This window comes from Oncorhynchus masou, chromosome 30, assembly GCF_036934945.1.
Source record: "Oncorhynchus masou masou isolate Uvic2021 chromosome 30, UVic_Omas_1.1, whole genome shotgun sequence".
NCBI lineage: Eukaryota > Metazoa > Chordata > Actinopteri > Salmoniformes > Salmonidae > Oncorhynchus > Oncorhynchus masou.
In genome coordinates, this window is record NC_088241.1 from 6,245,737 (window position 1) to 6,273,715 (window position 27,979).

The 27,979-nt window shown below is 48.0% G+C and overlaps 1 protein-coding gene across 3 annotated transcripts; it reads left to right on the forward strand.

Moving 5' to 3' along the window:
* LOC135521901 (zyxin-like) lies at positions 1 to 27,935 on the forward strand. Of its 3 annotated transcripts, none has more exons than XM_064947697.1 (10): positions 5 to 161; positions 9,738 to 10,026; positions 10,592 to 10,851; positions 11,571 to 11,663; positions 15,182 to 15,739; positions 15,817 to 15,958; positions 22,060 to 22,229; positions 22,359 to 22,537; positions 23,128 to 23,248; positions 25,498 to 27,935. In XM_064947697.1, the coding sequence occupies exons 2-10, from the start codon at positions 9,753 to 9,755 to the stop codon at positions 25,606 to 25,608; spliced, it is 1,908 nt and encodes a 635-aa protein (XP_064803769.1). In that variant the 5' UTR covers positions 5 to 161; positions 9,738 to 9,752; the 3' UTR covers positions 25,609 to 27,935. The 3 variants fall into 3 exon arrangements, with proteins under 3 accessions (XP_064803771.1, XP_064803769.1, XP_064803770.1); XM_064947698.1 differs by lacking the exon at positions 5 to 161 and adding an exon at positions 227 to 771; XM_064947699.1 differs by lacking the exons at positions 23,128 to 23,248; positions 25,498 to 27,935 and adding an exon at positions 22,640 to 22,954 and having other exon boundaries at positions 1 to 161.
* The last annotated feature ends 44 nt before the right edge of the window (positions 27,936 to 27,979 follow it).

Sequence of the window (27,979 nt, forward strand, 5' to 3'; positions counted from 1 at the left end):
GGGGGGTCTAACAGCTGTAGGGGAACTGAGAGAGAGGGGTAGAGGAAAGTTAACAAGCACACTTTCTGTCTCGGTTTGGATCTACAACTAGGGAAAAGGAGAAGGAAGAGATAGATACTGTAGGGGAGGGTAATAATTTGCTCTCCCAACTGCACACATAGGTAAGAACAGATTTTATACTGATTATATGAGTTATTGATAGGTAACAAGTTACAGTTTTTTCCATTTAATAGTGGCAGCACAACTGTTTGACATCTGACAAGTTATCTCTATGATCAGTCTAAGCAATAATCAGATTGTATGATATATAGTTTTGGTGCATTGCAGAGTTTCAACATTTAAGAAAAGGTATGAAAGAACAGTAGCAAAGTGCCTGATACGATTATTACTCATCTACCGGGGCGGGTGTTCCGCTTTTTAGCCACTGAGCAGTCCTTGTGCAAAGGACGCATTTACAAGTTTACAGCTTTTGATAGATACGCGCTCGCTCACAACAAAGAAAAATGCGGAAGCTGTAACCGGAAGTACAGTTTAGGAGGAAAAGTTAGCTGGCTGGTGAGCCAGACAGACATCTCACATTCCTTGGAAAATAGACAGGGAAAGGGTGATGGCAACATCCATTTAGGGTACAGATAGACCTACCGTTAAATAATAAATAGGAAGGGGCCGGTTGAGGACGATAAATCGTGTCATCGAGGAAGTAACGTTAGCCCCCTACAACCTCTCGCTAGCTACCAACTGTAGGGAAGCTGCTAGCCAGCAAAAAAATAGGTGAGTGTACAAACTAACTAGCCAGTATTTCTAGATTGATTGCGCTTTTCTATACATTTACCGTTTTGGTTTTGAAGTGATTTCAACTCTGGGTTGTATGCAGGTGAATGCTAGACCAGGGCTATCAATACGGATTGACACACACTGAAATTCTCTTGAATCAGGGTTTGACAGACTTTACCTAGTTATGACTACATGGATGATTCATTGATGAACGTCGGATATTTTGTATATTATGTGTGTTCCGTTGTTCTTAGCTGTCTTGGGCTTAGCAGACAGTTATCTACCATAGCTAATCAGAGGCATGTTAAAAGGTGGGTGGGGCGCTAATGCAACACGGTGGATCATGGTTATCCATCAAGTTCCTACCAGCTGTTGTTTAATCCAAAATGGGATTCCATTGTTTCACAAGATGGTTGTTCTCACGCAAACCCACTGACTAAAATGGAAATAGAGAATATAGATTTAAAACTTTGAGCGCTGTGATAGTTTCAGTCCCATAGACACAAATGCAATTAAAGGGAAAATCCGCTCAAACTCTTTTAGTATTGTTGTCATTCATTCAAATGTGTTGCATGTCAGCAGTCAAGTTTTCAAGATATTGGACTTTCTAGAAGGGGAACGTTCCAACAGGAATCTGTTCCAAAAACTTTGTAAAGTAGAAGGTTGCCAACAAAGAATGCATACAAAGTAGCAGGATCAATTCACTAAACTAACTAGCTGCCGAAAAGGCATCAGCTCACCACGTAGCTTATTCTTCATGTTTGTCCATAGGCTACCAGAGTGAGGACAGACATTTATCGGAATAAATGTGGTGAGTGAAAAACGTAATGAAATAGCTCACTCCCTATCCGGTATCTTATTCTGCCGCTATACAACTTTGTATGCGTTGTTTGTTGGCAACCTTGTTATTTTACAACGTTTTTGGAACGTTCCACAAATTATACCCACCCCAGTGAAATGCTTACGGGCCCTTCCCACCAATACAGAGAAAATATAGAAAAGTAATAATACAGAATGAGTAATGGTAACTTGGCTATTTACAAAGGGGTACCGAGTCCATGTGCAGGGTACAAGGTAATTGACGTAGATATGTACATATAACTAGGAATAAAGTGACTAGGCAACAGGATAGATAATAAACAGTAGCAGTAGTCTATGTGATGAGTCAAGAAAGGGTAGTGCAAACAGGATCAATGCAGATAGTCCGGGTAGCTATTTGGTTAACTATTTAACAGTCTTCTGGCTTGAGGGTAGAAGCTGTTCGGGGTCCTGCTGGTTGCAGGTTTGGTGCATTGGTACCGCTTGCCATGTGGTAGTAGAGAGAACAGTCTGACTTGGGAGGCTGGAGTCTTTGACAGTTTTTTGGGCTTTCCAATAATTTTTTTCTTAGTCACACAGAGCTCCTCATCAGTCGCACTTTAGAGCCCTGAGTGGAATGATGGCATAAACCGACTGGTACCCAGGCTATCCTCATAATACTTCATGCATAACATGTCCCCAAATCTCTCTCCCCTTGTAATTTCTCATGAAACTTGCTTGTTCAGAGTAAAGCAGGCTAGGTCGTACTACGTCTGTGTGTGTGACTGTTTGGGTGGGAGTCTGGGGATTCCATTCACAAGGGTGCCACAGCCATTTGTCCTCTATAAGATCACTGTGATATAGAAGTCGACCGATTAATCGGAATGGCCGATTTAATTAGGGCCGATTTCAAGTTTTCATATCAATCGCAAATTGGTATTTTGGGGCACCAATTTTTATTTATTTATTTTTATTCTTTTTTATGCCTTTTTAACTAGGCAAGTCAGTTAAGAACACATTCTTATTTTCAATGATGGCCTAGGAACAGTGGGATAACTGCTTTATTCAGGGGCAGAACGACAGATTTTCACCTTGTCAGCTCGGGGATCATACCTTGCAACCTTACAGTTAACTAGTCTAACGCTATAACCACCTGCCTCTCATTGCACTCCACGAGGAGACTGCCTGTTACGCGAATGCAGTAAGCCAAGGTAAGTTGCTAGCTAGCATTAAACTTATCTTATAAAAAACAATCAATCAATCATAATCACTAGTTATAACTACACATGGTTGATGATATTAATAGTTTATCTAGCGTGTCCTGCGTTGCATATAATCGATGCAACGCTGGGGGATGTTTTAACAAAAGCACATTTGCGAAAAAAGCACAATCATTGGACGACTCTACCTAACCATAAACACCAATGCCTTTCATAAAATCAATACACAGAAGTATATATTTTTAAATCTGCATATTTAGCTAAAAGAAATCCAGGTTAGCAGGCAATATTAACCAGGTGAAATTGTGTCACTTTTCTTGCGTTCATTGCACGTAGAGTCAGGGTATATGCAACAGTTTGGGCAGCCTGGCTCATTGCGAACTAATTTGCCAGAATTTTACATAATTATGACATAACATTGAAGGTTGTGTAATGTAACAAGAATATTTAGACTTATGGATGTCACCCATTAGATAAAATACAGAACGGTTCCGTATTTCACTGAAATAAAAAACTTTTTGTTTTCGAAATGATAGTTTCCGGATTAGACCATCTTAATGACCAAAGGCTCGTATTTCTGTGTGTCTACTAAGTCTATGATTTGATAGAGCAGTCTGACTGTGCGATGGTAGGCAGCAGCAGGCTCGTAAGCATTCATTCAAACAGAACTTTCGTGCGTTTTGCCAGCAGCTCTTCACAAGCGCAGCGCTGTTTATGACTTCAAGCCTATCAGCCTAATGGCTGGTGTAACCGATGTGAAATGGCTAGCTAGTTAGCGGGGTGTGTGCTAATAGCGTTTCAAACGTCACTCACTCTGAGACTTGGAGTAGTTGTTCCTTTTGTGGAGCGATGGGTAACGCTGCTTCGAGTGTGGCTGTTGTCGATGTGTTCCTGGTTCGAGCCCAGGTAGGGGCGAGGAGAGGGACAGAAGCTATACTGTTACACTGGCAATACTATAATGCCTATAAGAACATCCAATAGTCAAAGGTATATGAAATACAAATGGTATAGAGAGAAATAGTCCTATAAATACTATATTAACTACAACCTAAAACCTCTTACCTTGGAACATTGAAGACTCATGTTAAAAGTAACCACCAACTTTCATATGTTCTCATGTTCTGAGCAAGGAACATAAATGTTGGCTTTTTTACGTGGCACATATTGTACTTTTACTTTCTTCTCCAACACTTTGTTTTTGCATTATTTAAACCAAATTGAACATGTTTCATTATTTATTTTACAAATGAATAAATAAAAATCGTCCGATTAATCGGTATTGTTTTTTTTTTGGTCCTTCAATAATCGGTATTGGCGTTGAAAAATCATAATCGGTCGACCTCTACTGTGATACAATTAATGTCATATGTCACCCATTCACTGTCAGTATAGCCTAACCTAGTACTACTGCAACGCTGTGATGGAGATCCCAGTCCCCTTTGAAAGGCTAGTGACCTGTAAGATCAGACTCAATTAGGAGCGTTGTCAGTGCATGAGTAACTCCCCCAGACACAGTCACAGACAGACAGACTTCCCAGCAAGAGCTGGGCGTGTCTGCATGAAACTCAGGGACAACCATGGAGCTTTAGCAACTGTAGGGTAGTCACTAGATTGCCATGGTAGAGAGGACAACACTGGCTTCAGAGCTGATGAGCATGTAAGGAAGTGTTGTTGTATTGGTCTGGCACAGTATCTATTGTTGCTGTTGTTTCTCTCAGGTGAACACTTACAGACCAGCAGCCAGTGGTAAAACAACAGTGTGTTATAGTCACATCCAACACAGAACGATGCTTTGATCGATGTCTGGGCCTTGCAAGCCATCTCAAATATCATCTCCTCTACCAAATGAATTGTCTTCTAATCCTCCTTTGTAGACCGATGACCAACCGACCATGTGGAAATCATAACGTACTCCATAAGCTAAGAGCTATTATTTACAGTAGACGGTTTGCATGAGTTTAGCGCTCTCTCTGCACACATGATGTCGCCTCACAGCCAAGCTGTAAAACCAGTTAAGATGATGAAATACAGGCCGTGGTGATGTCATCCAACTGAAATGAGAGGAGGGAGCTTTTTGGGGGGGGCAGATTGGAGACGAAGGGAAAGGAAAAAGCAGACCATGGTGTTGATGATGTCATTCAACTGAAGTGCCAAACGTTCTCACCATGGGTCTCATCATCTCTGGATCCAATTTCACAAGGGTTTACTTTAGTTAGGCTTAGGGGACTGTCCGGGAGGAGCCTGCAGCTGACCTCACCATATAAAACCATTAGCCAGGTCTACAGCCACATGGAATCTGTGGGGAATGTTTTTGTCAATGCCTTTACAGTTGGTTGAGTAGTGAATTAAATAATACATCATAAAGGATGACGTTTACAGTGGTATTTGGTTTTTTAATTCCTCAAATCGGGTGGTCTATTTCCAGGGGCACCATGAGGAACGTTTGCCCCTAGCATGTCTCAGTTCCGTGACCGTCACATGCATTATCCCCAGAGGTTTTCTACAGTAGGCTAATATAATGAACCACTTTTAAATGAGCACTAGAACCAATAAGCCTAGCTCTATGCCTCCACTTAGTGTAGAGCGCTGGCTCTCAAGAAAGATAAAAAGCCTTTAGATCAAAGCCTTGTAATATTTCCCTCACAATTGAACAGTCTGCTGGTATCCAATGCACTGGCCCTCATTAGCAGAGGTTTCAACAGGGTTCTATTAGCCAAGGAGAGCAGGTTTCAGTCTAACTGAGGATATTACAGGGGAGGTCCGCTCTGCTTGATGCAGGCTCTTTCATCACAGAGACGAGCCAACGCTTTGTCAGTGGAGCGTTGGACTCTTACTAGGTTGGACTTTTACAGACAGTTTCCAACACCACTTTGTGTGTCTGTCCGTCCCCTCCCCCTTTTCCATCTGTTCTAGTCCCACTGGTGTTTTCTAAATAAGACAGCTATCCAGCCTAGCTGTGCTAGGGCGGGCAACCAGATTGGTTGATGTCCCCTTTGGTCATTTGCCTTTAATATTTCATCCTGCTCTTCTCTGCATTATTTAACAGTAAGTCCATTTTGAAAATAGAAAAGTGAAGATTTTGCCGTTTGTGGCTTTTTGTTGCTCACTTTGAAGGGGCTTGAGTGCAAATATGATAACTTCTCTCTTTGGATTCTTGTCAGTATTTTAACTGTTAAAGTAAGAAGTTATGAGTGAAATGTAGAAAACGCTGTGTTTTCCAGAGGATCTTAACAAACAAAGTTAGCTTACTTACGCTGTTTTTTTCTTCATACTGTGTTGAGGCCTGAGTCAGCATTTCAGGAACACTTTCACCCACGGTTGATGTCTTTATCTTGTCAGAACTTGTCCAGGCCCCCAAGTCACAGCTACATGCAATGTGGAAACCTCCATTTCAAACTGAAAAACTATTTGTAACTGTCCAGTTAAAATCTCACTTGTTAACGTTTATATTCTGTTACCTCGTCCTGTAGTCGGAATTGTGACCAAAGCATAAATTGGAGAAAAAACTCTTTCAAAATCCCAAATCCAACATGTATCTCACAGACCCTTTAAAAAGGTGCCTGCTATTTACTCCTAGAACATGATGTCATGTTGGCTGATTGGCTGAGCTTGAGAGTCGGCAGTCTACTTGCGTTAATATTTTGAATGACCGGTATACACCATCCACACCATTCTGTCGTTGGGGTACACCCACACCATTCTGTCGTTGGGGTACACCCACACCATTCTGTCGTTGGGGTACACCCACACCATTCTGTCGTTGGGGTACACCCACACCATTCTGTCGTTGGGGTACACCCACACCATTCTGTCGTTGGGGTACACCCACACCATTCTGTCGTTGGGGTACACCCACACCATTCCAACACAGAAAAGCTGCTTTTTAACCTACTTAATACAAATGAAATAACTATTTCACTCATATTATAATTAATTCTAGGTAATATTTCGTAGAAATCTGGTAACCCTGGGAAGGAAGTTACGTAAAGTTTCTCATGAAACTGACATGGCGTAACATAGTCAAGCCTGGGTGGTAAATGATTCCCTGTCTAAAGGCTGATTCTGATCATGGAGAAAGAAATCAGTCACCCGCATCACAAACCCACATCGCATTTACTAGGCTAGTTCTTGGACATTGCTTTTCCTTCCAAAACAAACAAGGCGTGAAGAAACCCATGTATATTATCACCATGGTAATGGTTCCTAAATATGTTGTTGCTCTGTGATCTAACAAAAGCATTTCACATTCTGGACAAAAGCATGTTTCTAGACAACCCATTAGGCTTATTTATGATCCAGCGGTGAGGCACTGACTACGACCCATCATTGCCATTTATATATTTTTATTTTATTTAACTAGGCATGTCTTTTAAGAACAAATTCTTATTTACCATGACGGCCTACACAGGCCAAACCTGGACAACGCTGGGCCAATTGTGTGCCGCCCAATGGGACTCCCAATCAGCCTGGATTTGAACCAGGGTGTCTGTAGTGACTGAGAGCGCTGCACCGATCGGGAGCCCGAGTACAGTGCATTCGGAAAGTATTCAGACACCATGACTTTTTCCACATTTTGTTACATTACAGCCTTATTCTAAAATTTATTAAATAATTTTTTCCCCATCAATCTACACACAATAACCCATAATGACAAAGCTAAAAGAGGTTTTTAGAAATGTTTGCTAATTTATTCAAAATAAAAATCTGAAATATCACGTTTACATAAGTAATCAGACCCTTTACTCAGTACTTTGTTGAAACACCTTTGGTAGTGATTACAGCCTCGGGTCTTCTTGGGTATGACGCTACAAGCTTGGCACACTTGTATTTGGGGAGTTTCCCCCATTCTTCTCTGCAGATCCTCTCAAGCTCTGTCAGGTTGGATGGGGAGCGTTGCTGCACAGCTATTTTCAGGTCTCTCCAGAGATGTTCGATTGGGTTCAAGTCCGGACTCTGGCTGGGCCACTCATAGACATTTAGAAAATTGTCTTGGCTGTGTGCTTAGGGTCGTTGTCCTGTTGGAAGTTGACCCTTCGCCCCAGTCTGAGGTCCTCAGCGCTCTTGAGCAGGTTTTCATCAAGGATCTCTCAGTACTTCGTTCATCTTTTCCTCAATCCTGACTAGTCTCCCAGTCTCTGCCACTGAAATACATCTTCACAGCAGGATGCTGCCACCACCATGCTTAACCAAAGGGATGGTGCCAGGTTTCCTCCAGATGTGACACTTGGCATTCATGCCAAAGATTTCAATATTGGTTTTATCAGACGAGAGAATCTTGTTTCTCATGGTCTGAGAGTCCTTTAGGTGCTTTTTGGCAAACTCCAAACGGGCTTTCACGTCCCTTTTACTGAGGAGTGGCTTCCGCCTGGCCTCTCTACCGTAAAGTTGTCCTTCTGATGGTTCTCCCGTCTCCCCAGAGGAACTCTGGAGCTCTGTCAGAGTGACCATCAGGTTCCTGGTCACCTCCCTGACCAAGGCCCTTCTCCCCTGATTGCTCAGTTTGGCCGGGCGGACAGCTCTAGGAAGAGTCTTGGTTGTTCCAAACTTCTTCCATTTTAAGAATGATGGATGCCACTGTGTTCTTGGAGACCTTCAATGCTGCAGGAATGTTTTGGTACTGTTCCCCTGATCTGTACCTCGACGCGATCCTGTCTCGGAGCTCTTTGGACAATTCCTTCGACCTCATGGCTTGGTTTTTGCTCTGACATGCACTGTCAACTGTGGGACCTTCTGTAGACAGGTGTGTACCTTTCCAAATCATGTCCAATCGATTTGAATTTACCACAGGTGGACGCCGGTAATGTTGTAGAAACATCTTAAGGATGATCAATGGAAACAGGATGCACCTGAGTTCAATTTCGAGTCTCATAGCAAAGGGTCTGAATACTTATTTACAGAAGGTATGTTTGTTTGTTTGTTTGTTTTAAACATTTGCAAAAATGTAAAAATAAACTGTTTTCCTTTGTGATAATGGGGTATTGTAACATAAGAAAATGTGTAAAAGGGGAATGAGTCCGAAAGCACTGTATACTCTGTCTATAACAGCCTAGCGTCGAGCTGATAGTAACGTTAGACAGGTACTGAGAAAGTGGAAGAAACCAAGAGGTACTGAGAGAGAAAGAGGGCCACGTCTCTTTAACCAGAGGTCACCTACAGGGCCACAGGCGTTTGGGGAATCTGAGATAGAGCTGCTGTGGTAACATCAACATTTTTAACCACAAACCAATGAGGTAAATATTTGAGCTCTCGTTGAATGACCCTCTCCTTGACGTAGCTCACATGAACATGTTATGGTGGTTTTACCCGTCTCAGGTCCGACCCGGTCATCTCTATAGTAAACCATGCTGTAGTTCTCAACTGTTTTTATTACAGTGAACGGTTTCATACTGAGAGTTGACCTTAAAGCAGCTGTAAGTGCTGCTATGGTTACGGTATACCTCTCTCCTTACTGAGCTTAAGGAGTGGCTAGTGTGTATTTACAATCTAGGGCGAGGTACTGTGTAAAGCAGCCAAGATCTTTCAGAGGTGCGTGCGTGCGTGTGTGTGTGTTTCTGTGCATGCATGCTTTGGATGTTCTCTCCTGTAGTTAGGCCACAGGGTTGTTAGATCCTTTGTTGATGTGTCCCCACTAATTCACCAAAGAGAGATATATATATTCCCCTACTGTTTCAAAAGCTCTGTGTGCTCACCTCAGATAAGCTAATGCTCTATGGTTCATTTCTATATCAAAGGTTTATTTTATCTTCTCTGCTATCCTTTCTACAGCTGGCCTCCAGGTTTGCTAGAGCTCCTCTGTAACACAGCCATCTCTTTAACAGTTGGCAGACTCCCTACCGCTCATTTGAGTTTGTGTTGATTTGGATGGATTGTGTTTGTCCTCTTCTAAACCGTCGTAATAAACCAATATGGTCATAAACAACAGCTGTCCTCCTCTTCTCTCCTCAGACAGTAAAAGACAACATGGCTGACTCTAGTGGCAGTAAACCCTTCATGGTGACTTCCTCCATCAACCTCAAAGTCACCACCCCCTCCTTCTACAACCAGCCAAAGAAGTTTGCCTCGGTCAACCCGCCGCGACCCAAAAGCCAGTCCGACCTGTCGCCTCCCCCGGGCTCAACTCCTCCCACAGGTCCCTCTCCTCCCCCCAGTCTGGTCTCCTCAACACGCGGTGTCGGCACAGCTGTCATTGGTCGAGTTGGAGTGATGCCTCCACCACCACCATCGCTATGCGAAGGTGATTGGCCATTTTTGTTTGTCATTTTGTAAACATTTATCCCATGCATTGTCTGGTTCAATGTGACCCCAAACTCCTTCACTTGAACTCTTTCCCTTCACAGTGCAGATGTGAAGTAACTGGATAGGTGTAAAAATATGGTGTTAGGGGAAGTGACTAGGGGTTGTATTAGGACCAGACTTATCTCGCAACAAAAGCATCAAGCATGTTATTAAGCATGTTATTATTTAGTTTCAAGTATTTATCTTTGGGATCCAACATCCTTGTTTTATCAGAAACAGAGTTTGAGCCTGGCGTTGGCAACCCAACAGATTGGTAGACTGCAACATGGCCATTATCCCATCAGTGAAACTCACCCTTCCGGTTTCTCACAAACTCTAATCACTGCATTTAAAGGGATACTGCGAGATTCTGGCAATTAAGCCATTGTTTTCTACTTAACCACCTATTTTCTTGACTGTAACATTTCACTGTCTCTGTGTGTAGAAACTGTATTGTCATGTTTAGAAACCATTTGATTGCCATACCTTTGTTTTAATCAATCACCCCTCCCAATTTCTATTAGACTTCCCGCCCCCTCCTCCTCCAATGGACGATGAGCTGCCAGCCCCTCCCCCCAATTGTGCAACCACACCTCCAGCCTCTGATGCCCCTCCCCCTGCCTTCCCTCCCCCTCCCGCAGTGGATGACCTGCCCCTCCCCCCCGCCCCGCCTGAGGAGAATGCCTGTCTCCCCCGTTCCCCGTCTCCCCCTCCTCCACCACCCCCTCCACCTCTCCCAGTCTCTGGTCCCAGCAGTGTCCCCAGTGCTGGGGAGAACTCTCAGGTGAGTCTGGGTCACTAATCATAAGAATGGAATACATTTGGTATTATAAACTGGGTGGTTTGAGCCCTGAATGCTGATTGGCTGACAGCTGTGGTATATCGACCATATACCACGGGTATGACAGAAAATTTATTTTTACTGCTCTAATTACATTGGTAACCAGTTTATAATAGCAATAAGGCACCTCGGGGGTTTGTGATATATGGCCAATATACCACGACTAAGGGCTGTGTCCGGGCACTCCGCCTTGTGTCGTGACCAAGAACATCCCTTGACCGTGGTATATTGGCCATATACCACACCCCCTCATGCCTTACTGCTTAAATATAGAACTTTCCATAAGGTCCCAAAGCACTTGTCATTGTATTGGTGTAGTTGTGTTGGATGACGGCCAGAACTCTCATCCACACATCTACTACCATGGTGGATGTCCCCAGTAAACAGATGTGGAAGTCTATTGCCTAACGTGATGTGAGTGCTTAAGTTCTGATCCATGCAAATCAGTTACATTCTGTTCTATCAGTACACTTCTGTGCACATTCCTCATTGACACAAGTGTATGATTTAGGTGGCAGTTGGAGTTGCTACATATTTCAAGTCAAGATTCAGCCTGTTGATAAACAATCATCCTCTCTCTCTCTCCCATTATTTCTCACTCTTTCACAATCCCTCACTCTGTGTGTCTGTCCATTTCCCCCCCTTCTTTCTCACTCCCACAGCGTCTGGAAAAGCAGACTAGTTTTGACAAACAGCTGGGCTCTCTGACTGACCTGCTGTCTGAGATGGAGACCAGAGGACCCTTCAACCCCAAGGTACAGAGAAGGACAAGTATTTTGTATACTGTAGAGCGTCGTATACAGTAGCGCGTCGTATACTGTAGAGCGTCGTAGAAGCACACAACGTCAGTAAACCAACAGGGAAAACGGAATGTAACAGAAGACTGCAGTAGACACAGCATTACACAGAGAGAGTAGGAAATACTTGGGACTGAGAAGATGGAGGGAAATAAAGATAAGATTGTGAGGAAGGGAAGTAAATGTGGGGAGGGGAATAAATGTAGGGAGTGGGGAGGGGAATAAATGTAGGGAGTGAGGAGGGGAATAAATGTAGGGAGTGGGGAGGGGAATAAATGTAGGGAGTGGGGAGGGGAATAAATGTGGGGAGGGGAATAAATGTAGGGAGTGGGGAGGGGAATAAATGTGGGGAGTGGGGAGGGGAATAAATGTGGGGAGTGGGGAGGGGAATAAATGTGGGGAGTGGGGAGGGGAATAAATGTGGGGAGTGGGGAGGGGAATAAATGTGGGGAGTGGGGAGGGGAATAAATGTGGGGAGGGGAATAAATGTGGGGAGTGGGGAGGGGAATAAATGTGGGGAGGGGAATAAATGTGGGGAGTGGGGAGGGGAGTAAATGTGGGGAGGGGAATAAATGTAGGGAGTGGGGAGGGGAATAAATGTGGGGAGGGGAATAAATGTGGGGAGTGGCGAGGGGAATAAATGTGGGGAGGGGAATAAATGTAGGGAGTGGGGAGGGGAATAAATGTGGGGAGTGGGGAGGGGAATAAATGTGGGGAGGGGAATAAATGTGGGAAAGGGAATAAATGTGGGGAGTGTGGAGGGGAATAAATGTGGGAAAGGGAATAAATGTGGGGAGTGGGGAGGGGAATAAATGTGGGGAGTAGGGAGGGGAATAAATGTGGGGAGTGGGGAGGGGAATAAATGTGGGGAGTGGGGAGGGGAATAAATGTAGGGAGTGGGGAGGGGAATAAATGTAGGGAGTGGGGAGGGGAATAAATGTGGGGAGGGGAATAAATGTAGGGAGTGGGGAGGGGAATAAATGTGGGGAGTGGGGAGGGGAATAAATGTGGGGAGTGGGGAGGGGAATAAATGTGGGGAGTGGGGAGGGGAATAAATGTGGGGAGTGGGGAGGGGAATAAATGTGGGGAGTGGGGAGGGGAATAAATGTGGGGAGTGGGGAGGGGAGTAATTGTGGGGAGGGGAATAAATGTAGGGAGTGGGGAGGGGAATAAATGTGGGGAGGGGAATAAATGTGGGGAGTGGCGAGGGGAATAAATGTGGGGAGGGGAATAAATGTAGGGAGTGGGGAGGGGAATAAATGTGGGGAGTGGGGAGGGGAATAAATGTGGGGAGGGGAATAAATGTGGGAAAGGGAATAAATGTGGGGAGTGTGGAGGGGAATAAATGTGGGAAAGGGAATAAATGTGGGGAGTGGGGTGGGGAATAAATGTGGGGAGTGGGGAGGGGAATAAATGTGGGGAGTGGGGAGGGGAATAAATGTGGGGAGTGGGGAGGGGAATAAATGTGGGGAGTGGGGAGGGGAATAAATGTGGGGAGGGGAATAAATGTGGGGAGTGGGGAGGGGAATAAATGTAGGGAGTGGGGAGGGGAATAAATGTAGGGAGGGGAATAAATGTGGGGAGTGGGGAGGGGAATAAATGTGGGGAGGGGAATAAATGTGGGGAGGGGAATAAATGTAGGGAGTGGCGAGGGGAATAAATGTGGGGAGGGGAATAAATGTGGGAGGGGAATAAATGTGGGGAGTGGCGAGGGGAATAAATGTGGGGAGGGGAATAAATGTGGGTAGTGGGGAGGGGAATAAATGTGGGGAGTGGCGAGGGAATAAATGTCGGGAGTGGGGAGGGGGAAAAATGTAGGGAGTGGGGAGGGGGAAAAATGTAGGGAGTGGGGAGGGGAATAAATGTAGGGAGGGGAATAAATGTAGGGAGTGGGGAGGGGAATAAATGTGGGGAGTGGGGAGGGGAATAAATGTGGGGAGTGGGGAGGGGAATAAATGTGGGGAGTGGGGAGGGGAGTAATTGTGGGGAGGGGAATAAATGTAGGGAGTGGGGAGGGGAATAAATGTGGGGAGGGGAATAAATGTAGGGAGTGGCGAGGGGAATAAATGTGGGGAGGGGAATAAATGTGGGGAGGGGAATAAATGTGGGTAGTGGGGAGGGGAATAAATGTGGGGAGTGGCGAGGAATAAATGTCGGGAGTGGGGAGGGGGAAAATGTAGGGAGTGGGGAGGGGAATAAATGTAGGGAGGGGAATAAATGTAGGGGGTAGGGAGGGGAATAAATGTAGGGGGTGGGGAGGGGAATAAATGTAGGGGGTGGGGAGGGGAATAAATGTGGGGAGGGGAATAACTGTAGGGAGTGGGGAGGGGAATAAATGTAGGGAGGGGAATAACTGTAGGGAGTGGGGAGGGGAATAAATGTAGGGAGGGGAATAAATGTAGGGGGTAGGGAGGGGAATAAATGTAGGGAGTGGGGAGGGGAATAAATGTGGGGAGTGGGGAGGGGAATAAATGTAGGGAGGGGAATAACTGTAGGGAGTGGGGAGGGGAATAAATGTAGGGAGGGGAATAACTGTAGGGAGTGGGGAGGGGAATAAATGTAGGGAGGGGAATAACTGTAGGGAGTGGGGAGGGGAATAAATGTAGGGAGTGGAATAAATGTAGGGAGGGGGAATAAAAGATCAGAAGAAAAAAGATTGACTCAGAAGTTTGAATAAAGGGGTCTCCAAAGTAGAGAGAAAGAGGGGGAGAGAGAGCAGGTCAGGAGAAACCGTTTGGCCAGATGCCAGGCTGTTTTGTGTCTGTTCAGGCTGATGGCTCTAGGATGAGTAAGCTGTTCGTTACTGTACACAGACAGACAATGAGAGAGTGATGTACAAAAACAGAGGAAGTGAGTGATGCAGAGAAACTCACACTGAATGATGTATATAAAGAAAGATGGCGATGCAAATAGAAAGAGGGACCAAGCAAGACCGAGGGAGACGTGGTACACAATGCGTTGTGATCAGGCCTGTGTGTGTGGGGCCAAGCCAGCGCTCTGGGGAAACAGCCATAAATGGAGAGTGTTTTTGGATCAGAACAGGGAAATGTTGGCACAGGTTCTTGATAAAAATGTCAGAGACATTTGATGAGCTCAAGTTCCCCTGTATGACTCAGAGCCTGTGCTTTGTAGAAGTTGAACATTTGATACGATTGAAAATCGCTAACTGCAAACTTTTTGTGTTTTTTTTAGTTCTGTACTTGAATGATACTAATAGCGGTTTTCACAGTTCCTAAAAACACAGCCGGCTTGTTGAGGAGGGTGGATTGTTTAGAATGTTTCAAATAGTACTGTATAGAACATTGTATTTTCATCTGGAAACTTCCAAAAGTGCTGAAGGGGCACTCAGCTCCTAATGCTTTTAGTCTAAAAGTAGATTTGAGTTCCATACAACAGCTTGTTGTTGTGTGTTGTCTCATAGTTCTCTTCAAAACATACAGCCTGTAATGTTTTCTTGTCTGATCTTGTCTCCCCAGTTGCCCAGTCAGTACTCAGCTCCTCCTCCTCCTGCCCCCAAGCCTGCAGGTCCTCCCCCCACTGCTCCCAAGCCCAACCTCTCTTTCCTCCCCCCTCCAGAGATGGGAGACAAGCCCCCTCCCGCTCCCTGGGCCGAGGAGCTCAAACTCCGGACGACACACAGACAGGCCAATAACGCTACATCTGCCCCAGCTCCTGCCCCACAGCCATTTGCTAAGGCGCCAGTTGGGGCTTCTAAGGCTTTTGGGGGCATGAAAACAGGGACAACCGTGTCTCCTGTGGGGCTGAAGAACCAGAACCACGCCCCGGCTCCATTTGTTGTTGCTCCTAAACCTTCCCCTGCAGCCAGCTCCTTCCCTCCTCCTCCTGCCGCTCCTCCCGCCCCACCAGCCAACAAAGTGGCTCCCCCAGCCTTCAATCACTCAAAGCCCTCTTCCATTGACTCTCAGATGACTGTGAGCCTGCCCCCTCCTGCCCCCGTGCCCCCTCCTCAGCCCAAAGCGATGACATCACCCTCTTCTTACAGCCAGCCAATGAAATCTCCCCCTTCATCAAAGGTATGTTAGGAGACCCTTTGGGGTGAGTGTGTGTGTTTAGTACTCCCCCTGTTAAATGTGTGTTTTCTGTCCCCCAGCCCTCGCCTCCTGGGCCTGTCTCTGTCCCAGGTGGAGGTGTTCCTCTCTCCATGAGGGAGGTGGAGGAGCTGGAGAGAATGACCAATGCATTCATCAAAGACATGGACACACACGCTCCCGTCATCACCTCAGCACCTACAGGTACACACACACCCTCCGCTCAGCACCTCAGCACCTACAGGTACACACACACCCTCCGCTCAGCACCTACAGGTACACACACACCCTCCGCTCAGCACCTCAGCACCTACAGGTACACACACACACACGCTCCCGTCATCACCTCAGCACCTACAGGTACACACACACCCTCCGCTCAGCACCTACAGGTACACACACACCCTCCGCTCAGCACCTCAGCACCTACAGGTACACACACACACGCTCCCGTCATCACCTCAGCACCTACAGGTACACACACACCCTCCGCTCAGCACCTCAGCACCTACAGGTACACACACACCCTCCGCTCAGCACCTCAGCACCTACAGGTACACACACACACTCCGTTCAGCACCTACAGGTACACACACACCCTCCGTTCAGCACCTACAGGTACACACACACACCCTCCGTTCATCACCTCAGCACCTACAGGTACACACACACACCCTCCGTTCATCACCTCAGCACCTACAGGTACACACACACACCCTCCGTTCATCACCTCAGCACCTACAGGTACACACACACCCTCCGTTCAGCACCTACAGGTACACACACACCCTCCGTTCATCACCTCAGCACCTACAGGTACACACACACCCTCCGCTCAGCACCTCAGCACCTACAGGTACACACACACCCTCCGCTCAGCACCTCAGCACCTACAGGTACACACACACACTCCGTTCAGCACCTACAGGTACACACACACCCTCCGTTCAGCACCTACAGGTACACACACACACCCTCCGTTCATCACCTCAGCACCTACAGGTACACACACACACCCTCCGTTCAGCACCTACAGGTACACACACACACCCTCCGTTCATCACCTCAGCACCTACAGGTACACACACACACCCTCCGTTCATCACCTCAGCACCTACAGGTACACACACACACCCTCCGTTCAGCACCTACAGGTACACACACACACCCTCCGTTCATCACCTCAGCACCTACAGGTACACACACACACCCTCCGTTCAGCACCTACAGGTACACACACACACCCTCCGTTCAGCACCTACAGGTACACACACACACCCTCCGCTCATCACCTCAGCACCTACAGGTACACACACACCCTCCGTTCAGCACCTACAGGTACACACACACCCTCCGCTCAGCACCTCAGCACCTACAGGTACACACACACACACGCTCCCGTCATCACCTCAGCACCTACAGGTACACACACACCCTCCGCTCAGCACCTACAGGTACACACACACCCTCCGCTCAGCACCTCAGCACCTACAGGTACACACACACACGCTCCCGTCATCACCTCAGCACCTACAGGTACACACACACCCTCCGCTCAGCACCTCAGCACCTACAGGTACACACACACCCTCCGTTCAGCACCTACAGGTACACACACACACTCCGTTCAGCACCTACAGGTACACACACACCCTCCGTTCAGCACCTACAGGTACACACACACACCCTCCGTTCATCACCTCAGCACCTACAGGTACACACACACACCCTCCGTTCATCACCTCAGCACCTACAGGTACACACACCCTCCGTTCATCACCTCAGCACCTACAGGTACACACACACACCCTCCGTTCATCACCTCAGCACCTACAGGTACACACACACCCTCCGTTCAGCACCTACAGGTACACACACACCCTCCGCTCAGCACCTCAGCACCTACAGGTACACACACACACTCCGTTCAGCACCTACAGGTACACACACACCCTCCGTTCAGCACCTACAGGTACACACACACCCTCCGCTCATCACCTCAGCACCTACAGGTACACACACACACCCTCCGTTCATCACCTACAGGTACACACACACACCCTCCGCTCATCACCTCAGCACCTACAGGTACACACACACCCTTCGTTCAGCACCTACAGGTACACACACACCCTCCGCTCATCACCTCAGCACCTACAGGTACACACACACACCCTCCGCTCATCACCTCAGCACCTACAGGTACACACACACCCTCCGTTCAGCACCTACAGGTACACACACACACCCTCCGCTCAGCACCTCAGCAACTACAGGTACACACACACACTCCGTTCAGCACCTACAGGTACACACACACCCTCCGTTCAGCACCTACAGGTACACACACACACCCTCCGTTCATCACCTCAGCACCTACAGGTACACACACACACCCTCCGCTCATCACCTCAGCACCTACAGGTACACACACACCCTTCGTTCAGCACCTACAGGTACACACACACACCCTCCGCTCAGCACCTCAGCACCTACAGGTACACACACACACCCTCCGCTCATCACCTCAGCACCTACAGGTACACACACACACCCTCCGCTCATCACCTCAGCACCTACAGGTACACACACACCCTCCGTTCAGCACCTACAGGTACACACACACACCCTCCGCTCATCACCTCAGCACCTACAGGTACACACACACACCCTCCGTTCATCACCTCAGCACCTACAGGTACACACACACCCTCCGTTCAGCACCTACAGGTACACACACACACCCTCCGCTCAGCACCTCAGCACCTACAGGTACACACACACCCTCCGTTCAGCACCTACAGGTACACACACACACCCTCCGCTCAGCACCTCAGCACCTACAGGTACACACACACCCTCCGCTCATCACCTCAGCACCTACAGGTACACACACACCCTCCGCTCATCACCTCAGCACCTACAGGTACACACACACCCTCCGCTCATCACCTCAGCACCTACAGGTACACACACACACCCTCCGCTCATCACCTACACTAGTTCATTGTTTCATACTACCATACCCAATGTATCAGAATGAACACTATTATCAGAGTGTCATTATCTTGTCCAGTTCCTGCCTGACAACACTCTTTCTCAGTATGCTATTGGTTCTGATGGTCTGGGCTGTAGTTCTAATAGTCTGGGCTGGGGTGCTGATTGGCTGGGCTGCTGTGCTGATGGCTGGGCTGCTGTGCTGATGGCTGGGCTGCTGTGCTGATGGCTGGGCTGCTGTGCTGATGGCTGGGCTGCTGTGCTGATGGCTGGGCTGCTGTGCTGATGGCTGGGCTGGGGTGCTGATGGCTGGGCTGGGGTACTGATGGGCTGGGGTGCTGATGGCTGGGCTGGGGTACTGATGGGCTGGGCTGCTGTGCTGATGGCTGGGCTGGGGTGCTGATGGCTGGGCTGGGGTACTGATGGGCTGGGGTGCTGTGCTGATGGCTGGGCTGGGGTGCTGATGGCTGGGGTGCTGATGGCTGGGGTGCTGATGGCTGGGGTGCTGATGGCTGGGGTGCTGATGGCTGGGGTGCTGATGGCTGGGGTGCTGATGGCTGGGGTGCTGTGCTGATGGCTGGGGTGCTGATGGCTGGGGTGCTGATGGGCAGGGGTGCTGATGGCTGGGCTGGGGTGCTGATGGCTGGGCTGCTGTGCTGATGGCTGGGCTGCTGTGCTGATGGCTGGGGTGCTGATGGCTGGGCTGCTGTGCTGATGGCTGGGCTGGGGTGCTGATGGGCTGGGCTGGGGTGCTGATGGGCTGGGCTGGGGTGCTGATGGGCTGGGCTGGGGTGCTGATGGCTGGGCTGCTGTGCTGATGGCTGCTGTGCTGATGGCTGGGGTGCTGATGGCTGGGCTGCTGTACTGATGGCTGGGCTGCTGTGCTGATGGCTGTGCTGATGGCTGGGCTGCTGTACTGATGGCTGGGGTGCTGATGGCTGGGCTGGGGTGCATATGGGCTGGGGTGGGGTGCTGATGGCTGGGCTGGGGTGCTAATTGACCTTTCATCAAAATGATTGATCAGTGTAATTAGGTAGTAAGGAGCCTCCTCCCTACTCTGTCTCATTGGTGCTAGACCAGTGTGTCTGTGGTAATGACTTAATGACTGTGTGGAATAGGACTGGCTAGGCTCTGCCTCTGTCAGCATCAACCAACTCTTATCCCCTCTCTCTTTGTCCTCTCCCTTTCTACCTCCCTTCTCTCTCTCCATCGCTCTCTCTCTCTCCATCGCTCTCTCTCTCTCTCCATCGCTCTCTCTCTCTCTCTCCCTCTCTCTCTCTCTCTCCCTCTCTCTCTCTCTCTCTCTCTCTCTCCTTCGCTCTCTCTCTCTCTCCTTCGCTCTCTCTCTCTCTCCTTCGCTCTCTCTCTCTCTCCATCGCTCGCTCTCTCTCTCCATCGCTCGCTCTCTCTCTCCATCGCTCGCTCTCTCTCCATCGCTCGCCGCTCTTCTCCATCGCCGCTCTCTCTCTCCATCGCCGCTTCTCTCTCCATCGCCGCTTCTCTCCATCGCCGCTTTCTCCATCGCCGCTTTCTCTCTCCATCGCCGCTTTCTCCATCGCCGCTTCTCTCTCCATCGCCGCTTTCTCTCCATCGCCGCTTTCTCCATCGCCGCTTCTCTCTCCATCGCCGCTTCTCTCTCCATCGCCGCTTCTCTCTCATCGCCGCTTCTCTCCATCGCCGCTTCTCTCCATCGCCGCTTCTCTCTCATCGCCGCTTTCTCTCCATCGCCGCTCTCTCTCTCCATCGCCGCTTCTCTCCATCGCCGCTTCTCTCTCTCCATCGCCGCTCTCTCTCCCATCGCCGCTTCTCTCCATCGCCGCTTCTCTCTCCATCGCCGCTTCTCTCTCCCTTTCCATCGCTCTCTCTCTCTCTCTCCATCGCCGCTTCTCTTCTCTCCATCGCCGCTTCTCTCTCTCCATCGCCGCTCTCTCTCTCTCCATCGCCGCTTCTCTCTCATCGCCGCTTCTCTCTCTCCATCGCCGCTTCTCTCTCTCCATCGCTCGCTCTCTCTCTCTCTCCATCGCTCTCTCTCTCTCTCTCCATCGCTCTCTCTCTCGCTCTCTCCATCGCCTTCTCTCTCTCTCCATCGCTCTCTCTCTCTCTCTCCATCGCGCTCTCTCTCTCTCTCTCCATCGCTCTCTCTCTCCATCGCTCTCTCTCTCTCCATCGCTCTCTCTCTCTCCATCGCTCTCTCTCTCTCCATCGCTCTCTCTCTCCATCGCTCTCTCTCTCTCCATCGCTCTCTCTCTCTCCATCGCTCTCTCTCTCGCTCTCCATCGCTTCTCTCTCCTCCATCGCTCTCTCTCTCTCTCCCATCGCGCTCTCTCTCTCTCTCTCCATCGCTCTCTCTCCATCGCTCTCTCTCTCCATCGCTCTCTCTCTCCATCGCTCTCTCTCTCTCTCCATCGCTCTCTCTCTCTCCCATCGCTCTCTCTCTCTCCATCGCTCTCTCTCTCTCTCCATCTCTCTCTCATCGCTCTCTCTCCCATCGCTCTCTCTCTCCATCGCTCTCTCTCTCATCGCCTCTCTCTCTCTCCATCGCTCTCTCTCTCTCCATCGCTCTCTCTCTCTCATCGCTCTCTCTCTCATCGCTCTCTCTCCATCGCTCTCTCCATCGCTCTCTCTCCATCGCTCTCTCTCTCTCCTCCATCGCTCTCCTCCATCGCTCTCTCTCTCTCTCCATCGCTCTCTCTCTCCATCGCTCTCTCTCTCCATCGCTCTCTCTCTCCATCGCTCTCTCTCGCTCTCTCTCTCCATCGCCTCGCTCTCTCTCTCCATCGCTCTCTCTCTCTCTCCATCGCTCTCTCTCTCTCCATCGCTCTCTCTCTCTCCATCGCTCTCTCTCTCTCTCTCCATCGCTCTCTCTCTCCATCGCTCTCTCTCTCCATCGCTCTCTCTCTCTCCCATCGCTCTCTCTCTCTCTCCATCGCTCTCTCTCTCTCTCCATCGCTCTCTCCCTCTCTCTCTCTCTCTCTCTCTCTCTCTCTCTCTCTCTCTCTCTCTCTCTCTCTCTCTCCATCGCTCTCTCTCTCCATCGCTCTCTCTCTCTCTCCATCGCTCTCTCTCTCTCCATCGCTCTCTCTCTCTCTCCATCGCTCTCTCCCTCTCTCTCTCTCTCTCTCCCTCTCTCTCTCTCTCTCCATCGCTCTCTCTCTCTCTCCATCGCTCTCTCTCCATCGCTCTCTCTCGCTCTCTCCATCTCTCTCTCTCCATCGCTCTCTCTCCATCGCTCTCTCTCTCTCTCTCTCCATTGCGCTCTCTCTCTCCATTGCTCTCTCTCTCTCTCTCTCTCTCTCTCTCTTTTTCAGAGGTATGTGGTAAGTGTGGTGAGGCTCTGTCTCGTTCCCAGCCTGCAGTGAGAGCCATGAACAAACTCTTCCACTCTGACTGTTTCTGCTGTATGAGCTGCCATCGCCCCCTGCAGGGCATGCAGTTCTACGACAAGGACGGGACGCCACAGTGTGATGACTGCTACACTGTGAGTACACACACACGCACAGCAATTACATGCACAAACAGCTTCCAGTAATTCATTCACTCTCTCACACACAAAGACATGTAACGTGTTTGCTCTCTCTCCCACCCTCCTGTCTGTGTGTCTCTACAGAGTTCTCTGGCGGTGTGTTCTCGGTGTGGGGAGCGTATTACAGACCGTGTGTTGAAGGCGGTGGGCCAGTGTTTCCATGCCCATTGTTTCCGCTGCTGCACCTGCGCCTGCAGCCTGGAGGGGGCGCCCTTCATCACTGACGACAACAACAACCCATACTGTGTCCCAGACTACCACAGGTACGGCTTCTCATCTCCTTGTCTTTCTCTCTATCTTTCTCAGGTATTGTCCTCTGTGTGTGTGTTACAGGTCTAGTGTCCTCTCTGTCCCCCTGCCTGTAGGCGTTTCTCTCCCCTGTGTGTGTGTGGTACAGTCTAATGTCCTCTCTGTCCCCCTGCCTGTAGGCGTTTCTCTCCCCTGTGTGTGTGGTACAGTCTAATGTCCTCTCTGTCCCCCTGCCTGTAGGCATTTCTCTCCCCTGTGTGTGTGGTACAGTCTAATGTCCTCTCTGTCCCCCTGCCTGTAGGCGTTTCTCTCCCCTGTGTGTGTGGTACAGTCTAATGTCCTCTCTGTCCCCCTGCCTGTAGGCGTTTCTCTCCCCTGTGTGTGTGGTACAGTCTAATGTCCTCTCTGTCCCCCTGCCTGTAGGCGTTTCTCTCCCCTGTGTGTGGTACAGTCTAATGTCCTCTCTGTCCCCCTGCCTGTAGGCGTTTCTCTCCCCTGTGTGTGTGGTACAGTCTAATGTCCTCTCTGTCCCCCTGCCTGTAGGCGTTTCTCTCCCCTGTGTGTTTGGTACAGTCTAATGTCCTCTCTGTCCCCCTGCCTGTAGGCGTTTCTCTCCCCTGTGTGTGAGCTGTAATGAGCCCATAGTTCCTGACGCCGGCAGTCAAGAGACCGTCAGAGTCGTGGCCCTCGACAAGAACTTCCACCTCAAGTGCTACCGCTGTGAGGTAAGGACAACAGACCTGCTACATCTAAAGTACTACCGCTGTGAGGTAAGGACAACAGACCTGCTACATCTAAAGTACTACCGCTGTGAGGTAAGGACAACAGACCTGCTACATCTAAAGTACTACCGCTGTGAGGTAAGGACAACAGACCTGCTACATCTAAAGTACTCCCGCTGTGAGGTAAGGACAACAGACCTGCTACATCTAAAGTACTACCGCTGGGAGGTAAGGACAACAGACCTGCTACATCTAAAGTACTACCGCTGTGAGGTAAGGACAACAGACCTGTTACATCTAAAGTACTACCGCTGTGAGGTAAGGAAAACAGACCTGCTACATCTAAAGTACTACCGCTGTGAGGTAAGGACAACAGACCTGCTACATCTAAAGTAGTACTGCTGTGAGGTAAGGACAACAGACCTGCTACATCTAAAGTAGTACCGCTGTGAGGTAAGGACAACAGACCTGCTACATCTAAAGTACTACCGCTGGGAGGTAAGGACAACAGACCTGCTACATCTAAAGTACTACCGCTGTGAGGTAAGGACAACAGACCTGCTACATCTAAAGTAGTACTGCTGTGAGGTAAGGACAACAGACCTGCTACATCTAAAGTAGTACCGCTGTGAGGTAAGGACAACAGACCTGCTACATCTAAAGTACTACCGCTGGGAGGTAAGGACAACAGACCTGCTACATCTAAAGTACTACCGCTGTGAGGTAAGGACAACAGACCTGCTACATCTAAAGTACTACCGCTGGGAGGTAAGGACAACAGACCTGCTACATCTAAAGTACTACCGCTGTGAGGTAAGGACAACAGACCTGCTACATCTAAAGTAGTACTGCTGTGAGGTAAGGACAACAGACCTGCTACATCTAAAGTACTACCGCTGTGAGGTAAGGACAACAGACCTGCTACATCTAAAGTACTACCGCTGTGAGGTAAGGACAACAGACCTGCTACATCTAAAGTACTACCGCTGTGAGGTAAGGACAACAGACCTGCTACATCTAAAGTACTACCGCTGTGAGGTAAGGACAACAGACCTGCTACATCTAAAGTACTACCGCTGTGAGGTAAGGACAACAGACCTGTTACATCTAAAGTACTACCGCTGTGAGGTAAGGACAACAGACCTGCTACATCTAAAGTACTACCGCTGTGAGGTAAGGACAACAGACCTGCTACATCTAAAGTACTACCGCTGGGAGGTAAGGACAACAGACCTGCTACATCTAAAGTACTACCGCTGTGAGGTAAGGACAACAGACCTGCTACATCTAAAGTACTACCGCTGGGAGGTAAGGACAACAGACCTGCTACATCTAAAGTACTACCGCTGTGAGGTAAGGACAACAGACCTGCTACATCTAAAGTAGTACTGCTGTGAGGTAAGGACAACAGACCTGCTACATCTAAAGTAGTACCGCTGTGAGGTAAGGACAACAGACCTGCTACATCTAAAGTACTACCGCTGGGAGGTAAGGACAACAGACCTGCTACATCTAAAGTACTACCGCTGTGAGGTAAGGACAACAGACCTGCTACATCTAAAGTACTACCGCTGGGAGGTAAGGACAACAGACCTGCTACATCTAAAGTACTACCGCTGTGAGGTAAGGACAACAGACCTGCTACATCTAAAGTAGTACTGCTGTGAGGTAAGGACAACAGACCTGCTACATCTAAAGTACTACCGCTGTGAGGTAAGGACAACAGACCTGCTACATCTAAAGTACTACCGCTGTGAGGTAAGGACAACAGACCTGCTACATCTAAAGTACTACCGCTGTGAGGTAAGGACAACAGACCTGCTACATCTAAAGTACTACCGCTGTGAGGTAAGGACAACAGACCTGCTACATCTAAAGTACTACCGCTGTGAGGTAAGGACAACAGACCTGCTACATCTAAAGTACTACCGCTGTGAGGTAAGGACAACAGACCTGCTACATCTAAAGTACTACCGCTGTGAGGTAAGGACAACAGACCTGCTACATCTAAAGTACTACCGCTGGGAGGTAAGGACAACAGACCTGCTACATCTAAAGTACTACCGCTGGGAGGTAAGGACAACAGACCTGCTACATCTTGTGCCAGATGTAAAGATAAACTCCTGAAGATGTATTATAAAGAGCTGGTTAAATGTCGAAACAGTTTGAATGGTGTCCCCCGAGTGTTTTGGATGTAAATGTTTTCCAGTGACCTTCTCTGCACATCCTGAAGTCTCTCTTCCTGGTTGCAGGATTGTTCCCGCCCCCTCTCCATAGAGGCGGACGCAGACGGCTGCTACCCATTGGACGGCAGGATCCTGTGCATGAAGTGCCACACCCGGCGGGCCAAGGCTATGCAGTGATTGGTGGACACATCTGTTATTCAAGTCGAACTTTGAACCAAATCCAAGGCACAGGATCCATTCAGCTTCTACCGTTCTGTCTTTGCAACAGGGCTTTACTTGTGCGCTCTGTGTGTGTGTGTGTGTGTGTGTGTGTGAGAGTTCATGAGTGAAAGGGAGTATGTTTGCATGCAGTTGTCGTTATGTCTCTCCTCTTTCTGCTTATTCCCTCTCTCAGTCCAGAGGTAATGTACTGCACTGAGATAGACTTCCTCCTCCTCTCCCGCCTTCTCCCTTTGTGTTAATGTCTTATCAAGGCCATTTTTTGTTTACGCTAAAATTCTCAGCATGTCTTGCACAAGTATAGCTTAGTCATGGGCTGTGTCCCAACAGTCAAAGATGGCTTCCTCTCTCCTCTTCTCTCTCCACTGATTGGAAAACATGTTGAGTAGGTTTCAGCCATACAACTTTGATTTGTCTTTCACTTTTCAGTGGTACAGAAGGAAAAGAGTGGAAGTATTTCAGAGTATTTGAGACATAGTAACAGTAGTTTAGTGTAACTCCCTGACCCCAGTGCACGAGGAGTTGAACAAAAGTTTAAGGTGGACTAATTCATGTTCCCCTGCACCTCCCATAGGACTGAGCTCTGGTGTGCTGGTGGCACCTGAAGCACTTTGGGAGTTGTAATGCCTGCAAACATACAAGTTGCTTAACTGCCTTTAGAGAGTGCTTTCTACAGAACTACATATCCCATCAGACATGATGTAGCAGAGCAGTGTGCTGTGGGAAATGTAGTTCCTCTTGGGCTAAAAACAGTGCAAAAAAACAACAAAAATATGTGAATGTCGCTCTCGTTTGTTTTTGTTGTGTGCGTTTGTTGCTTTATAGGCATGAATAGCTACAGATCACTGTCAGTTACTCTCACCAGTTTGTCAAGCACAGAATGAGGGTACAATACGATCAAAATGACCATTTATTTCTTTGTCAAAAGAATAGAAGATTTAAGATCATGATTAGAGACACTACCTAGAACAAAGGTCAAAAGTTAGCCCAGCACAGATTCCATTCCTATGATCTCCTCATGTTAAATAGAGTGCTGTAGTTTAAAGAGGAGCACATGGCTTAGAACAGATTCTACGCTACAGGCAGAAGTTGCTCTTAACCGCCTGGATCAGATTACCCTACCTCCTCCCTAATCTTAATTTAAAGGGGATGGAGGGAAAACATTGGATCCTGCATCAGTAGTTAGGGGCAACTTCCAGGACCTACAGTATAATCCTATCCTCCTAAATGAAGCGCTCTTGAACGTATACTTATGTAGTGTGCAGGCGAGTTAAGATCTAATGAGTAACATAGAGATATTACCTCTCATTAATTCAATTCACCTAAAGGTAAACTCATGGATTTTTGCACTATACACCTGCATTTACAAATGCTTAGTATTTTGGGCATTTGCAGCTCTCTGAATAACATAATAGAACTGGCTCTGAATCAGGGTTTTAAGTATTATAAACATGCAGCAGATCAAATGGCCAGTCTGTTTTCCAGTAGAGTGTAGTAGGTCATTGACTGTAGCAGTAGCATGTAGATCAAACCAATACAGTTCAAAGTGATGGTAACACGTCACTCAAATGCATCACACCTTAAATTCACTGCCTTTGTTTTTGTGGAATTGACTTCAAGTTGTAATCATATTTTGTGTGCTTTACACAGTATATTGTTCTTCTTCCTTTCTCACAATACTCCAATGACTACCACTGTTTCCATTATTCCGCTTAGTGTTCTTTTATGTCTCGATATCAGTTATATTTACTCTGCTTGTAATCTTACCATACTGTATTTCATTGATAAGTACTTATTTTCAGTGATTTTTCTGTGAAACTTGGTGAGTTGCCATTTCCACCCTAGTATTCCTATCTCTCTTGTTCAGACTGGTTTGGCACCGAACACCCATCCTTATTACAATCCTCAGTCTGGCATGGCAACCCTAATGACCAAACTAACATCCTCAACCATATGGCCACAGACTCCATATGCATGTTATCTGGGTCGTCGGTATCATCTTTAGTTTCTCAGTTGTTTTCCTTTTTTTATTTGCACACATGATTCCACCCTTGTGACCTTTGTCTTCTGTCAGACCATTGGTGTGTGATGATGCCTTCAAAAACACCACTTTGCTCATTTATTTAATGATGATTGCCTTGTTCTTTTGATATAGTTTTTATAAATTCCTCTTATTTGTGTGTATGTTTACGGTTCCAAACATGCCAACATTAATTACCAGTACATGTCATTCTTTTTCTTCTTTAATTTTACTGTACTCAAAATAAAACTGCTAATTGCCTAAATGCTGTGTGGTTTTATTGTGCCTGTTTGGCATTTGCAATAATTT

Bases quoted from the DNA above. Each gene is read 5' to 3' on its own strand.
- LOC135521901 (XM_064947697.1), top strand. From the start codon at position 9,753: ATGGCTGACTCTAGTGGCAGTAAACCCTTCATGGTGACTTCCTCCATC. The intron at 11,664-15,181 runs GTACAGAGAAGG...TTGTCTCCCCAG, and splicing joins GAGGACCCTTCAACCCCAAG to TTGCCCAGTCAGTACTCAGC. The intron at 15,959-22,059 runs GTACACACACAC...TCTCTTTTTCAG, and splicing joins CATCACCTCAGCACCTACAG to AGGTATGTGGTAAGTGTGGT.